This window comes from Diabrotica virgifera, chromosome 4 (genome assembly GCF_917563875.1).
Source record: "Diabrotica virgifera virgifera chromosome 4, PGI_DIABVI_V3a".
NCBI classification, from domain to species: Eukaryota; Metazoa; Arthropoda; class Insecta; order Coleoptera; family Chrysomelidae; genus Diabrotica; species Diabrotica virgifera.
Genome location: NC_065446.1, coordinates 127,276,607 through 127,290,527, shown reverse-complemented (window position 1 = coordinate 127,290,527; position 13,921 = coordinate 127,276,607). Strand labels below are relative to the sequence as shown.

General features: G+C 34.4%; 1 protein-coding gene across 1 annotated transcript in view; it reads left to right on the top strand.

Annotated features, from left to right (window-relative positions):
* Positions 1 to 884: 884 nt before the first annotated feature.
* LOC114343198 (nascent polypeptide-associated complex subunit alpha, muscle-specific form) overlaps positions 885 to 13,921 on the top strand; it is a 122,643-nt gene continuing 109,606 nt past the window's right edge. Inside the window, exons 1-2 of the mRNA XM_050649313.1 lie at positions 885 to 1,051; positions 5,047 to 7,084. Coding sequence (XP_050505270.1) covers positions 997 to 1,051; positions 5,047 to 7,084 — 2,093 coding nt within the window. The 5' untranslated portion in view covers positions 885 to 996. The remainder of the gene's footprint in view (positions 1,052 to 5,046; positions 7,085 to 13,921) is intronic.

The following is a 13,921-nucleotide window of genomic DNA, read 5'->3' as shown; positions in this document are numbered from 1 at the left end:
ATTATTTTCTGAACAAGAACATTGCAAAGAAAATGCTCTTTTGGATAAACAAATTGAAAAACATTTAAACTAATTGACGAATTGTCTTGAAATTTTTGGTGCATTATATGCATTGGTTGACTCAACTTTTCATGCAATATAAAAGTCGTAAGTTTATTTTCGCAAAAGTTCTAGCAAATTTTTATTTTCGAAATTTTAATCTTATTTTGCAATTAGCGAATCAACAAATAGTCGTACCAAAATTCAAAGACTGCCATTTTAAACCGTTGCTCATCTACTAAAAGGATACTCTAAATAATATATTTACTTACTCCATTTTTACCTGTAGCGATATAAACGAATAAACTGCCATTTTTGATCCTTATTTGTTAATAACTAAAATTCTCGTCCGAACTGTGACGGGCATTTATAATGTTTTAGGTACATAGTACCCAAAACATTCATTTGCAAGCTGACTGCTCCAGTGTCCAGACAAAAACCTTATTTATCTGGACTACAAGGGAAAATCCAGGGCAAGAGAATTGTAGGAAGGAGAAGAACCTCATGGTTGCGTAACTTGAGGGAATGGTACGGATGCACATCAACCGAACTATTCTGAGCAGCAGCATCGAAGATCAGAATAGCCGTGATGATTGCCAACCTCCGTCGCGGAGATGGCACGTAAAGAAGAGGAAGTGAATTTTAAGATATATTTTAACACTTTTGGGTTGATAAGTTTAATTACGGCTTATTTCCAATGATTGGACAATTATTGTCAGTGATTTTTAATTTAGTTTCTGACACCAAAAATATAATTAAATATAAGAAATCAAGTAAAGGTATCTTGGCGTAACAGAATGGACAATACGAGTATAACAAATTATATGGTCATACTTTAATAAGCTAATACAATGAACAAAAATAACTACACCTACACAAACGTAAATCAACTGTAAAAGTCTAAAAAAAATTTACCTTTAAAGGGAGACTTTTTCCCATAAGATTTTAATTGTAATTATGGAGAACAGAGTGGTATTGGTTTTATGTATTATAGTTTCATATTGTTCAAAAGGTAAATTTTTAACTTTTAAACTTACACAGTGCATAGTTATACATAGAAAGTAGTTTTTCGATATCTCAGAACTTTTTTATTCAGAGTTTCATTTTAATCCAATTTTTTCCAATGCATTTTTATTTTCCTTGAGTCTTGTGAATGAGATAACTCTATTTTTTTTTTCTGTTTTGTGTATTTTGTTATCAATCTTATCTTTATATTTTTCTATCTATATCTACTTCTATCACAGAGCTATTTTTATGATTGCAGCCTGTTTCCATTTTTTTCCATTCTTTTTCTACAGGTTCCTCAACATTTCCCCCCGTGCTTTAGGTACTGTCCCATGCCATACGTTTACAATGAGTGTCCTGCAATATTTTTAATGTCATCGCTCCATTGGATTTGGGGTTTTCCTCGTTTTATAAGGTTTTATAACTTTCTATTTCTCTGTTACATACACCATCCTTGAGATGTTCGTTATGTTCAGCCCTCTTCTATTTCATTGAAGCTACTTGTGCGATAACGTCTTGTACTTTTGTTCCCTCTCTAATTGATAAAGTAGTTTAATGTTCCCAGCATTTGTCGCTCCATGACACTTTGAGGTTTCCTCAACGTTTCCAAATTTGATTTGGTAAATATTTATGTCTGAGCTCCATATATTACATAAGAGCAGTTTGCCCAAGAGCATCCCAAGGCAGTTCATAACATGTTTTATGGAACTTCCCTGCACTGTTATTATCGGTGTGTCATCTTTGTTTGACATGAGTTTCGTTGTGTCGAGATTGATTTTAAGTCTTTTTTACAAATTCCACGAGGAAAATAAAATTCCTGTAGTTCTCTGTGCACCATAAATCACAAAAATACGAAATCCTTTGTAAAAGGTATATTTAAAATTCCCTAAATAAGGGTTACATTAAATCACAGAACATTTTCTGATTAAAAAATCCATCATCATGTGTTACTAAAAGCCAAAAAATAGCATGCCTGAGCCACCAAAATATTTTGGGTAAAAACCCTTTACATGTTGACAGTTGTTATGTTATCAGGCCCTCCGAGAGGGGGGTACAGCCGGTACATTTTACCGGAGCTCGGCGATATAAGAGGCCCGGCGTCGACCAGACCAAAGATGTAATTTTTCCCGTTTTTTTTTGCTCTTCACTTTATGTGCATAATGCGTTTAATTATTACTTTGCTATATTTAATATGACCTTTACCTATATTTTGGAATATATTTTATTGTTTTATTCTAAAAACGGAGCAAGAAGCCCGCGAGATTTTTTGATGATTTGCCTGGGCCTAATAGCGGCGCGACTGATAATTTTGACTTCGACGAAATATTTCGCTGTGAAATATGTGATATTTCACAGCATTTTATGGACATTCCGAGATGAAGATGACGACAATATTGAGAAAAAATTGATACATTACGCGAGTTTCCTAAAGAAGACATCAGTGAAGAATTAGGTCAAATTGTTCATTTAAGACAGATTTGATATACAAGGATTATTTCATTCATAGGAGATTCTGACCAATAGAAAGTTACTGAAATCTAAATTAAATTGATAATTTTTGATAATTTCCCGTCGTCAAGTATATTACGTCAGATGCCCTTCGTTGCTACGAAAAAATACATTCAGTAACATTAATGACAATTAATGTTTTAAAAATTATAAAAGTGATGACTTTCAACCGTAAAATATTTATAACAACTGTGTGTTTAATTGTACTAATTTTGTACTTACATAAATAAATTACAATAAAATTTTGGTTTTGAAGAGTTTTATTCATGAAATAATCGCAACAAATTGCACTCGATCTCTAAAGTTAATATAGAATTTTAGAGCTCTTGTGCAATTACTACTGAAAATATTGGTGAATCTCAATTTTCTCTGATAAATTTACTTAATAACATTAAACATCTCAAATTGGAATAATTATTTCCTAACGTCGTGATTACCTACATTAAGAATATTTTGCACATTACCGGTGACAGTTGTTGAAAAGGAAAAATCCTTTAACTGGCCTTGCAACTTTTTGTATTACTATATTGAGGATGATTTGGTAAAATCATTCGATTTTTCGAAAATTATAGACATCTTTGCCAATCCAAAAACTCGGAAACGCCTATATTATCAAAATTTTCATTATCATAAAAATAAAAATTTTAATAAAATGTAGATTTGAAATGTTTCTTATTATTTATTATTGATAATTTTTTTCTATAAAAATTAAAATCAATTTTTTCGCTCTTCACTTTTTGCCGAGGGCCCGCTCTTCATTCCTTACCGGGGCCCGCTCATCCCTCTCGGCGGCTCTGTAATTACTATTTATAGTATATATGTATATATGGAATTTGATGATTAAAACTTTAAAACTTCACATATTGAAATTCAATGGCCAACTGCCAAATAATTGGCTTGGTCGTCGTCGAAATATTGGTTTTTTTAAAAACCAAAATTATTCAACGCGGAGTCAAACCCGGAAAACCACAGAAAGCACATATAACTCTAGTGGAAGCTTCAAGTGTAACATAAGTGTGTGTGTGTGTGTGTGTGTGTGTGTGTGTGTGTGTGTGTGTGTGTGTGTGTGTGTGTGTGTGTGTGTGTGTGTGTGTGTGTGTGTGTGTGTGTGTGTGTGTGTGTGTGTGTGTGTGTGTGTGTGTGTGTGTGTGTGTGTGTGTGTGTGTGTGTGTGTGTGTGTGTGTGTGTGTGTGTGTGTGTGTGTGTGTGTGTGTGTGTGTGTGTGTGTGTGTGTGTGTGTGTGTGTGTGTGTGTGTGTGTGTGTGTGTGTGTGTGTGTGTGTGTGTGTGTGTGTGTGTGTGTGTGTGTGTGTGTGTGTGTGTGTGTGTGTGTGTGTGTGTGTGTGTGTGTGTGTGTGTGTGTGTGTGTGTGTGTGTGTGTGTGTGTGTGTGTGTGTGTGTGTGTGTGTGTGTGTGTGTGTGTGTGTGTGTGTGTGTGTGTGTGTGTGTGTGTGTGTGTGTGTGTGTGTGTGTGTGTGTGTGTGTGTGTGTGTGTGTGTGTGTGTGTGTGTGTGTGTGTGTGTGTGTGTGTGTGTGTGTGTGTGTGTGTGTGTGTGTGTGTGTGTGTGTGTGTGTGTGTGTGTGTGTGTGTGTGTGTGTGTGTGTGTGTGTGTGTGTGTGTGTGTGTGTGTGTGTGTGTGTGTGTGTGTGTGTGTGTGTGTGTGTGTGTGTGTGTGTGTGTGTGTGTGTGTGTGTGTGTGTGTGTGTGTGTGTGTGTGTGTGTGTGTGTGTGTGTGTGTGTGTGTGTGTGTGTGTGTGTGTGTGTGTGTGTGTGTGTGTGTGTGTGTGTGTGTGTGTGTGTGTGTGTGTGTGTGTGTGTGTGTGTGTGTGTGTGTGTGTGTGTGTGTGTGTGTGTGTGTGTGTGTGTGTGTGTGTGTGTGTGTGTGTGTGTGTGTGTGTGTGTGTGTGTGTGTGTGTGTGTGTGTGTGTGTGTGTGTGTGTGTGTGTGTGTGTGTGTGTGTGTGTGTGTGTGTGTGTGTGTGTGTGTGTGTGTGTGTGTGTGTGTGTGTGTGTGTGTGTGTGTGTGTGTGTGTGTGTGTGTGTGTGTGTGTGTGTGTGTGTGTGTGTGTGTGTGTGTGTGTGTGTGTGTGTGTGTGTGTGTGTGTGTGTGTGTGTGTGTGTGTGTGTGTGTGTGTGTGTGTGTGTGTGTGTGTGTGTGTGTGTGTGTGTGTGTGTGTGTGTGTGTGTGTGTGTGTGTGTGTGTGTGTGTGTGTGTGTGTGTGTGTGTGTGTGTGTGTGTGTGTGTGTGTGTGTGTGTGTGTGTGTGTGTGTGTGTGTGTGTGTGTGTGTGTGTGTGTGTGTGTGTGTGTGTGTGTGTGTGTGTGTGTGTGTGTGTGTGTGTGTGTGTGTGTGTGTGTGTGTGTGTGTGTGTGTGTGTGTGTGTGTGTGTGTGTGTGTGTGTATGCTTGTGTGTATGTGTGTGTATGTGTGTTTGTATTATTCTTGTGTTTACTCTATAGCGTTTGTTTTAGCATAAAAATATTTTTTATTTCAGTTTCATTGGCAAAATGTAGCAATGGTGATACAACTGCCCCTTATCCTGGAGACTGTACAAAGTTCTATATGTGCCCTGGAAACTTTGTAATTTCCTGCGTAGGTGGTACTCACTATAATCCAGAAAAACGTTACTGTGATTGGCCTAGCAATGCCGGTTGTCAAACAAATGACCAACCAATACCATCTGAAAAATCTGCTGAGCAATCTGTGAAACCTTCAGAACCACCTGTGACTCCTACTGAGACACCCTCAAATCCACAGAATTTATCTGTTAATTCTCGAGACCCATCTCTGAGACCACCTAGTTCAAATGAATCTCCAGAATTACCTGTGAGACATTTAAGTCCATCTGTAAACCTTGCTGAGACACCTTTAAATCCACAGAATCCATCTGTTTATTCTCGAGATCCAACACTGAGACCACCTGGTTCAAATGACTCTCCAGAATCACCTGTGAAACCTCCAAGTCCACCTGTAAACCTCTCACATACACCTTTAAATCCACAGAAGCCATTTTTTAATTCTCGAGACCCAACTCTGAGACCACCTGGTTCAAATGAATCACCAGAATTGCATGTGAGACCTCCAAGCCGACCTGTAAATCCTCCTGAGGCACATTTAAATCCACCGAATCCATCTGGTAATTCTCGAGACCCAACTCTAAGACCACCTGGTTCAAATGAATCTCCAGAATCACCTGTGAGACATCCAAGCCCACCTGTAAACCCTCCTGAGGCACCTTTAAATCCACCGAATCCATCTGGTAATTCTCGAGACCCAACTCTAAGACCACCTGGTTCAAATGACTCTCCAGAATTACCTCTGAGACATCCAAGTCTATCTGTAAACTCTGCTGAGACACCTTTAAATCCACAGAATCCATCTGTTTATTCTCGAGATCCAACACTGAGACCACCTGGTTCAAATGAATCTCCAGTATCACCTGTGAAACCTCTAAGTCCACCTGTAAACCTCCCACATACACCTTTAAATCCACAGGAGCCATTTGTTAATTCTCGAGACCCAACTCTGAGACCACCTGGTTCAAATGAATCACCAGAATTGCATGTGAGACCTCCAAGCCGACCTGTAAACCCTCCTGAGGCATATTTAAATCCACCGAATCCATCTGGTAATTCTCGAGACCCAACTCTAAGACCACCTGGTTCAAATGAATCTCCAGAATCACCTGTGAGACATCCAAGCCCACCTGTAAACCCTCCTGAGGTACCGTTAAATCCACTGAATCCATCTGGTAATTCTCGAGACCCAACTCTAAGACCACCTGGTTCAAATGAATCTCCAGAATTACCTTTGAGACATCCAAGTCTATCTGTAAACCCTGCTGAGGCACCTTTAAATCCACAGAATCCATCTGTTTATTCTCGAGATCCAACACTGAGACCACCTGGTTCAAATGAATCTCCAGAATCACGTGTGAAACCTCTAAGTCCACCTGTAAACCTGCCACATACACCTTTAAATCCACAGAATCCATTTGTTAATTCTCGAGACCCAACTCTGAGACCACCTGGTTCAAATGAATCACCAGAATTGCATGTGAGACCTCCAAGCCGACCTGTAAACCCTCCTGAGGCATATTTAAATCCACCGAATCCATCTGGTAATTCTCGAGACCCAACTCTAAGACCACCTGGTTCAAATGAATCTCCAGAATCACCTGTGAGACATCCAAGCCCACCTGTAAACCCTCCTGAGATACCTTTAAATCCACCGAATCCATCTGGTAATTCTCGAGACCCAACTCTAAGACCACCTGGTTCAAATGAATCTCCAGAATCACCTGTGAGACCTCCAAGCCCACCTGTAAACCCCCCTGAGAAACCTTTAAATCCACATACTCCATTTGATAATTCCCAAGACCCGCCTCTGAGACCACCTGGCGCAGATGAACTTGATGTCCAACCTTTAGAAGTTGATGAACTAGTGTACTTACCTATTCGAGCTGTGAGAGCTTCGAAACTTCCTGTAAGACTTCTGGATCCTTTTGAACCAAATGCGCAGTTTTTATTTGCGTAAACTTCCAGGACTAGAAGATAACTGTGAAACATTTAAATTTTAACAATAATGTATTTAACAATAAAAACTTACTAACAAGAGAACAAAATAATTGCATCTCCTAAAAACCAAATATCCTGATACCTAACTAAGATAGTGAGCTAGAAGAGGAAAACCGAAATGTATATAATTCTTTTTCTTCTTCGTGCTACTAGGATTACTCCTGTTTGTCTGCCTTTTATTCCGTTTCAGTTGTTGTTGAATGTACATTGTCTTTCCACCTTTTCGGCGGCCTTCCGGCAGTTCCAACGGGTCTTCTGCTATACGGTTTGTTGTTTTTACATATGTTCGCTAATCTATCTGGTTCCATTCGGTTTACATGTTCGTTTCAGTTCTTCTTTCTTGTTTTTATCCACCTGTTAATATTTTGAATTTTACATCGTTCTCGTATACTTCTGTTGCTTTTTCTGTCTCTTAATGATATGCCCGCTGTTGATCTTAATACTTTCATTTCAATATTGTTGATTTGTTGTTTCGTCTTTCTTGTATCAGTACTTGGCTCTCCCGCATATAGAGTATGTCCCTGTAAGCTGTATCCATATGGAAAACTTTGTTTTTATTAATTTTACGAAAAAAGTTATTCTTCATAAAAAGCTCTGCATGGTCCAAAACCTAGGATTTAACCATCAAATATCAAATTTTTTGAATATTATACGAGGTATGTCAAAAAGTTTGAATTTCACTCAAGAGTAAAGTAGCTTTATTTTTCACAATATTGAAAATTGCTATTATTAAAAGTTGTTTGGAATTAAAAACTATATTTTAATATGCAATTACATCCTTCTAATTGAATTTTTTTTTAATTATGAATATCATTATTTTAAGTTATTTCAATTCTGATAACCCTTTTATTATTAATTTTACGAAAAAAAGTTATTCTTAAGGTGATACAGTAGCTATCAACAGGTAGCCAAAACGCGTTCCAAGATTGCGGCTGTAATTTTGAATATTTTTCGAGATATTTGGCACACGTATTCGTCATATAATAAATAGGGAGCGGATTTATATGCGATCAATTTTGATGAAATATGCGCATATATATGCGGTAAAAAATTACGAAATATGCGCAAGATATGCACAAAAATTCAAAAAATGCTCATTTCGAGAAACCACAAATTTTCTGTTCTATTCTATTCTAGGGGGTTCTTTTATAGGGGGCGGCAATCTTATTTATTATCTTTCAAATAAAATCATTTTTTTATATATGCAATTTATTCACAGTTTTTACAAAAACTGCTACCAATAGTTACCTATTTAAAATAAAACAACAATACCACTATAAATATATCTTCGATTATATAATTCACTACAATGTGTTTTTCCAAATTCTTTACGAGGAAACATATTCTTTGATCAGATAATATATTTTTATAACTTGAAAAACTCCTTTCAACATCAATAGAAGTAATTGGGGCGTCTTTAAAACAACTTGTTAATTTCCGTTAGAAAATCGTAAAACTATGCTTAAAGGTGTAAATTCTCTTAACAATAGAGGATTTAAAAGAATCACCAGAATTAAAGGTACCTACTAAATATAAAAGTACAATAATTTTATAACGGCGTACTATAAGCACAATAAGTACTTTATTTCTAAGAAAAAATGAAAGGCAGTGAATGAGCCGTCACTCTTCAGGTAGTACTCGAATTAATAGATACGACAACCTGTGCGGGGAAATATTTTGTGTCGAATTAAAAAATTTTTTTTGGACTTTAAATGTTTTTAAATAGGCACAAAATATGCATGTTTTTTTAAAAATATGCAAAATTTAGTAAATTTCTCAAATATGCGAAATATGCATGCAATATGCATTTAGCATAAAATCCGCTCCCTAATAATAAAGAATGTCGGTACAGAGCCCAATTTGAAAAAGGTATTAATATGTGGAAATTACTCTGTAATGAAATACAATATTAAAAAGACGAGCCTGTACCGCCATTAAGAAGAACAAAAAAATACACTTTCTTCAAATAATCTTTTTTATCCGATGCCTAGATTTTGTGTCATTTTGGAACTACTAATGAAATAAAAAATTTTATTAGTTCCAAAATGACACAAAATCTAGGCATCGGTTAAAAAAGTTTATTTGAAGAAAGTGTATTTTTTTGTTCTTCTTAAGCGATACAGGCTCGTTTTTTTAATATTGTATTTAATTACAGAGTAATTTCCACATGTTAATAAATTTTGCAAATTGGGCTCTGTACCGCCATTCTTTATTATATTACGAATACGTGTGCCAAATATCTCGAAAAAATATTCAAAACTACAGCCGCAATCTTGGAACGCGTTTTCGCTACCTGTTGATCGCTACCGTTTCCTCTTAATAAAAAGTTCTGGATGGTCTAACACCTAAAAAATACAACCACCTTATATCAACTTTTATCAATTTTATACGAGGTATGTCAAAAAAGGTAAATTTAGATCAAAAGTAAAGTACCTTTATAGAGATATTTCAATTAGAAGGATGTAATTGCATACTAGAATATAGTTTTTAATTTCAAACAACTTTTCATAATATCAGTTTTCAATATTGTGAAAAATAAGGCTACTTTACTCTTGAGTGAAATTCAAACTTTTTGACATACCTCGTATAATATTCAAAAAATTTTATATTTGATGGTTAAACCGTAGGTTTTGAACCACGCAGAGCTTTTTATGAAGAATAATTTTTTTCGTAAAATTAATAATAAAAAAGTTTTCTATATGGATACAACTTACAGGGACATACTGTATATAATTCATAAAAATTAACTAAACCGTTCAAACGTATTCAAGAAGAGTAGCTAACTGAGCTAATACTCGCAGTCACAGCTAGCAGAGTCAAGATGGGATATCAAGGCCCTTCCATTGTAAAACTGGACAAGATAGAGAAGCTATCGTGTCTTCTATTTTATCTTACGCTAAAAACAGTAATTCTAGATTATCTGTGTGACACGAATAGTACAATCTTTAATAAACCTGTACAAGTGGTTGGATATGCAAAATCGCTAGGTCCATAAATGCTTTGACTGAATCATTTTCGTTATTAAAGGTAAGTTCACTAAAAGTTCAACTTAAAAAATTGCTCAAGAAAGAAAATATATGTGAGCTCCTTTAAAACAAATAATCAGATACCTATACCTAGACCAATAATCGATTATAATATGTAATCTGTATGGATGAACACACCACCCATGATCTTGAACATACTTGCGAGGATACCATCATGTACCATGCGTGTCAGATTTCATACATAATGTCAAGGGTTTCTGTACGTGATAGTAATAGACCTGGATCCCGCGTAAGAAAGAAAAGTTGATTAATAGCAAGCTGAAAATTTGTTAATAGCTTAACGGTGTCTAGTCGGACAAACATTGATGCACGGGAACACTGGAACAGGGGAAGTTTTAACGGTGGAGCATGATAAATGTGTGGTCCTGACAAGTTTATGATGGTGAAAAATAGCAAGTTGTTTTTAAATTTAGTCAATAGCCAACGTTATATAATATATAAAAAAAATGTTTGTCCGACAAAAATGTTGGGCATTTTAACGAGTCCGACACGTAGAATATGTCACATCACAGGAATTATGTTGGTGATGAATAGCAGTCTGATTTTTGCATGAGAGTTTAATGAAAGGTTAAAAAAGCAATTGGAAATTCTGTCGGACCAAATTAATGGGAAATTTTCCTAGTCGGACATTCTAAACATGTAAGATATAGACAAAAATGTTGGTGATAAATAGCAAGCTAATTTTGATTTGTTTATGTACAAATTATATTTTGTAATGCAAAAAGTTATATGTCGGACAAAAAGTTTGGGCAAATCGAAGGAAATAAATAAAAAACATTTTTTCAGAATGACTTAGTCACATATTGATAAAGCTATTTTAGTTGTATATTATTATTTATATTCACAAATTTGCATGTGCATATATATAAATGCACACTCCAAAAACAGTGAGGTAAGTATCAATGCATGTATATATTGCAAAACAATTATTTTTTTGGGTGAGTTTGTTCTTGATATTCCCAAAATGACAATAAAAATATCAAAGAACATGTGAAAGCAATCTCTTAGGGTTTTCTAATTAGGCGCATCAGAAATTACGGAAAATTTCTTACAAAAAACGTTGTATACATTTTTTTCCATACTCAAATCTTAACCCTGTAAACGACATTGAAAAATGTGAAGGGTCTAAAACTTCGGTGCTTATAAGAATACACGTAAATATGACACATTATGCTTAGAAGTATGTATTAGAAGGCTGCATTTGTCAGTGTGACACTTTGTGCTATACAAAGTAGTATTTGAAAGTACATGGTCTCTGAGTTTCTGTTTGCCCTGTGTGTTGGAAGTTAAAATTTATATTAACTATGGAATGTTTTTGTGTCTATTTTTTAGTGTCAACAGTTTAAATTTTAAGTCGCCAAATCAAAAGTGAAACCATTCAACGGAACATTTTTGAGTAATTTTCGAACATTTTACAAAGTTAGTAAAATACTTGTATGGTATTATAATATCACCCTGTACAAAAGATGTTTAAAACTCATTCAAAGTCATTAATCCATGTAGTATCTGTTCTTGTATCAATAACCGCAAGTAACATTGAATTGTCATGTTTTGTTATTATTTAAATGTGTATATAAACATTAACTCGGTCGAGAAAGAGCATTATGATTATCAATGTAGTTGGAAGGTATTCACGTATAGGATAGGTCAAGTTAATATTGTAAACAACTTATGTAGTGAATCATCGGCTTCGAATTAAATATAATGTTATCGGAAAACCTGAGTTTTAATTAATTGGGACCAGAAGGCATAACATCACACTATTTAATACATGGCGATCCTGCAGACTAGAGGAGGTCTTCTGAAAGGAGCAGAGATGGCGGCACCAGCTTGGAAACGAAGACGGCGAAAACTGACCAGGACCCAGGAGGAATACAGGAACCGAACCCAGTGAAAAGACAAAGTGGAAATAAAATGTAAGTAAGAATGTCTATCTTTATTAAAAATGCTTCCCTCGTTTTTATATTATTATTGAAAATTGAATATTTATCTTTGCTGATTGTTGAATAATTTATGAAGTATCGATTTTTTTTTAAGAATATCTATGAATTTTGAAACATGAAGTGATTTTTTGAATTGAATATTTTTATCAAAGTTTATTATATATGCTATTATTGAATTTTGAATTTTATCGAATTTATTTGAAAAATCTCTATCCGATTTCTATTTCTAGTACGGTTATTTTTGAATATTTTGTGGAATATCGAATTTTTCCAAAAATTTCTATCGAATTTTGAGATTTGAACTGATTTTGAATATTTTTATCTAACTTTTGCATATGCTATTTTTGAATTTTTATTGATTTTTTTTTCGAATATGTATACTATTATTGAATTTTTATTAGCCATTTGTTTTTATTATTGATATTTATTGAGTATATTTAGTACATTTTCATCGATTTCGTGTTAAATTTGGTATGATATGAACCTGAATTAATAATTTTGTGTGATAAATGATATATAAATGATTTTTTTTAATAAATAATGATTAGTCATGACATACGTTGATATAAGAGCTTTAAGACAAACAGTGCTATAAGCAAAAGATATATTTTTAACGAACCGACCTGATGAGTCGAGATAAGGAATTTGGAGAAGAAATATATAGATAGAACTAACAATATTATAAGCTAAATATTATGAGGCAACTAGAGACAATAAGAAACCCACTGCTCTTGTCAAATTAGGAAGGTACTAATGATTTATAGAAGCTTGAACGCTTATTAGAGACCCACTCTGTGTTTTGAAGGGTACCTATTTTATTCATGATTATTCGTGAATAAACAACGGCCTCAAAGCAAGGGATTGAGGTTGTGATATTTTTAGAAGAATTTGAACCGCATAAAATACCTATTTCGTGTTTTGAGTTAACTATACCACCTTAATGGTGCGTACAGATCAGGGCGAAAATTCGGGTTAATATTGGCGGAGAACTAAGACATCCGAGTGAAACCTCTTTTATTAAGGTAAAACGAAGGTATCGGAGCTAGTATATGAAGTGATGATTATGATGTAATATGAAATGATATATGAGATAAATGATATATGATTGTTATATGAAATATGTATATGAAGATGAATTATGTACACTGTAGAAATGTTATTATGTGGAGAAAATGAAGAAATATAGTTGTAGTACCAGACAAGAAGAAGAAGAGAAAAAAAAGATAATTTTTTTATTAAAATATGTGGGAAAAATGAAAGAAGACACATAAAAATTGCAAGAAAAGAAGCAAAATTAAGAAGATACTAAGCAAATAAGTAGCTAATCATTGAATTATGTTTAAGAATTAAAGTTGTAAATTTTTGTTTTCTCTAAAGTAACGTAAATTATAAATAACTTATTTTTAAATGTAGATAATGAATTCAGGTTAAATTTTCGCGGAAAATGGAAGTATTTGAATTAAGGATAGACAATATCTTACAATAAGTGTTAGTAGATAGTAAGCAAAGGGACACAAAAAGTGAAGTTCTTAGAGAGATTAAATCTTTATTATAGGTACAATATTTTAAAGTTAGTAAGGCGTATATAAATAAATCAAAATAAGACTGAAATAATAAGATGAAATAGTAAAGTAACGTTAAATTCTTTTTTTTATATACCATTTAATAGAGGTTTATGTAATATTTAGCTTAGCTTAGGAAGTATTAAATTCGAGATTTTATTACAATTAGATTAGTTACGGCTTATAGGCACTAAAAGACTATTTAAAAGTAAGGATCAATTTCATTCACTGTGGACACTG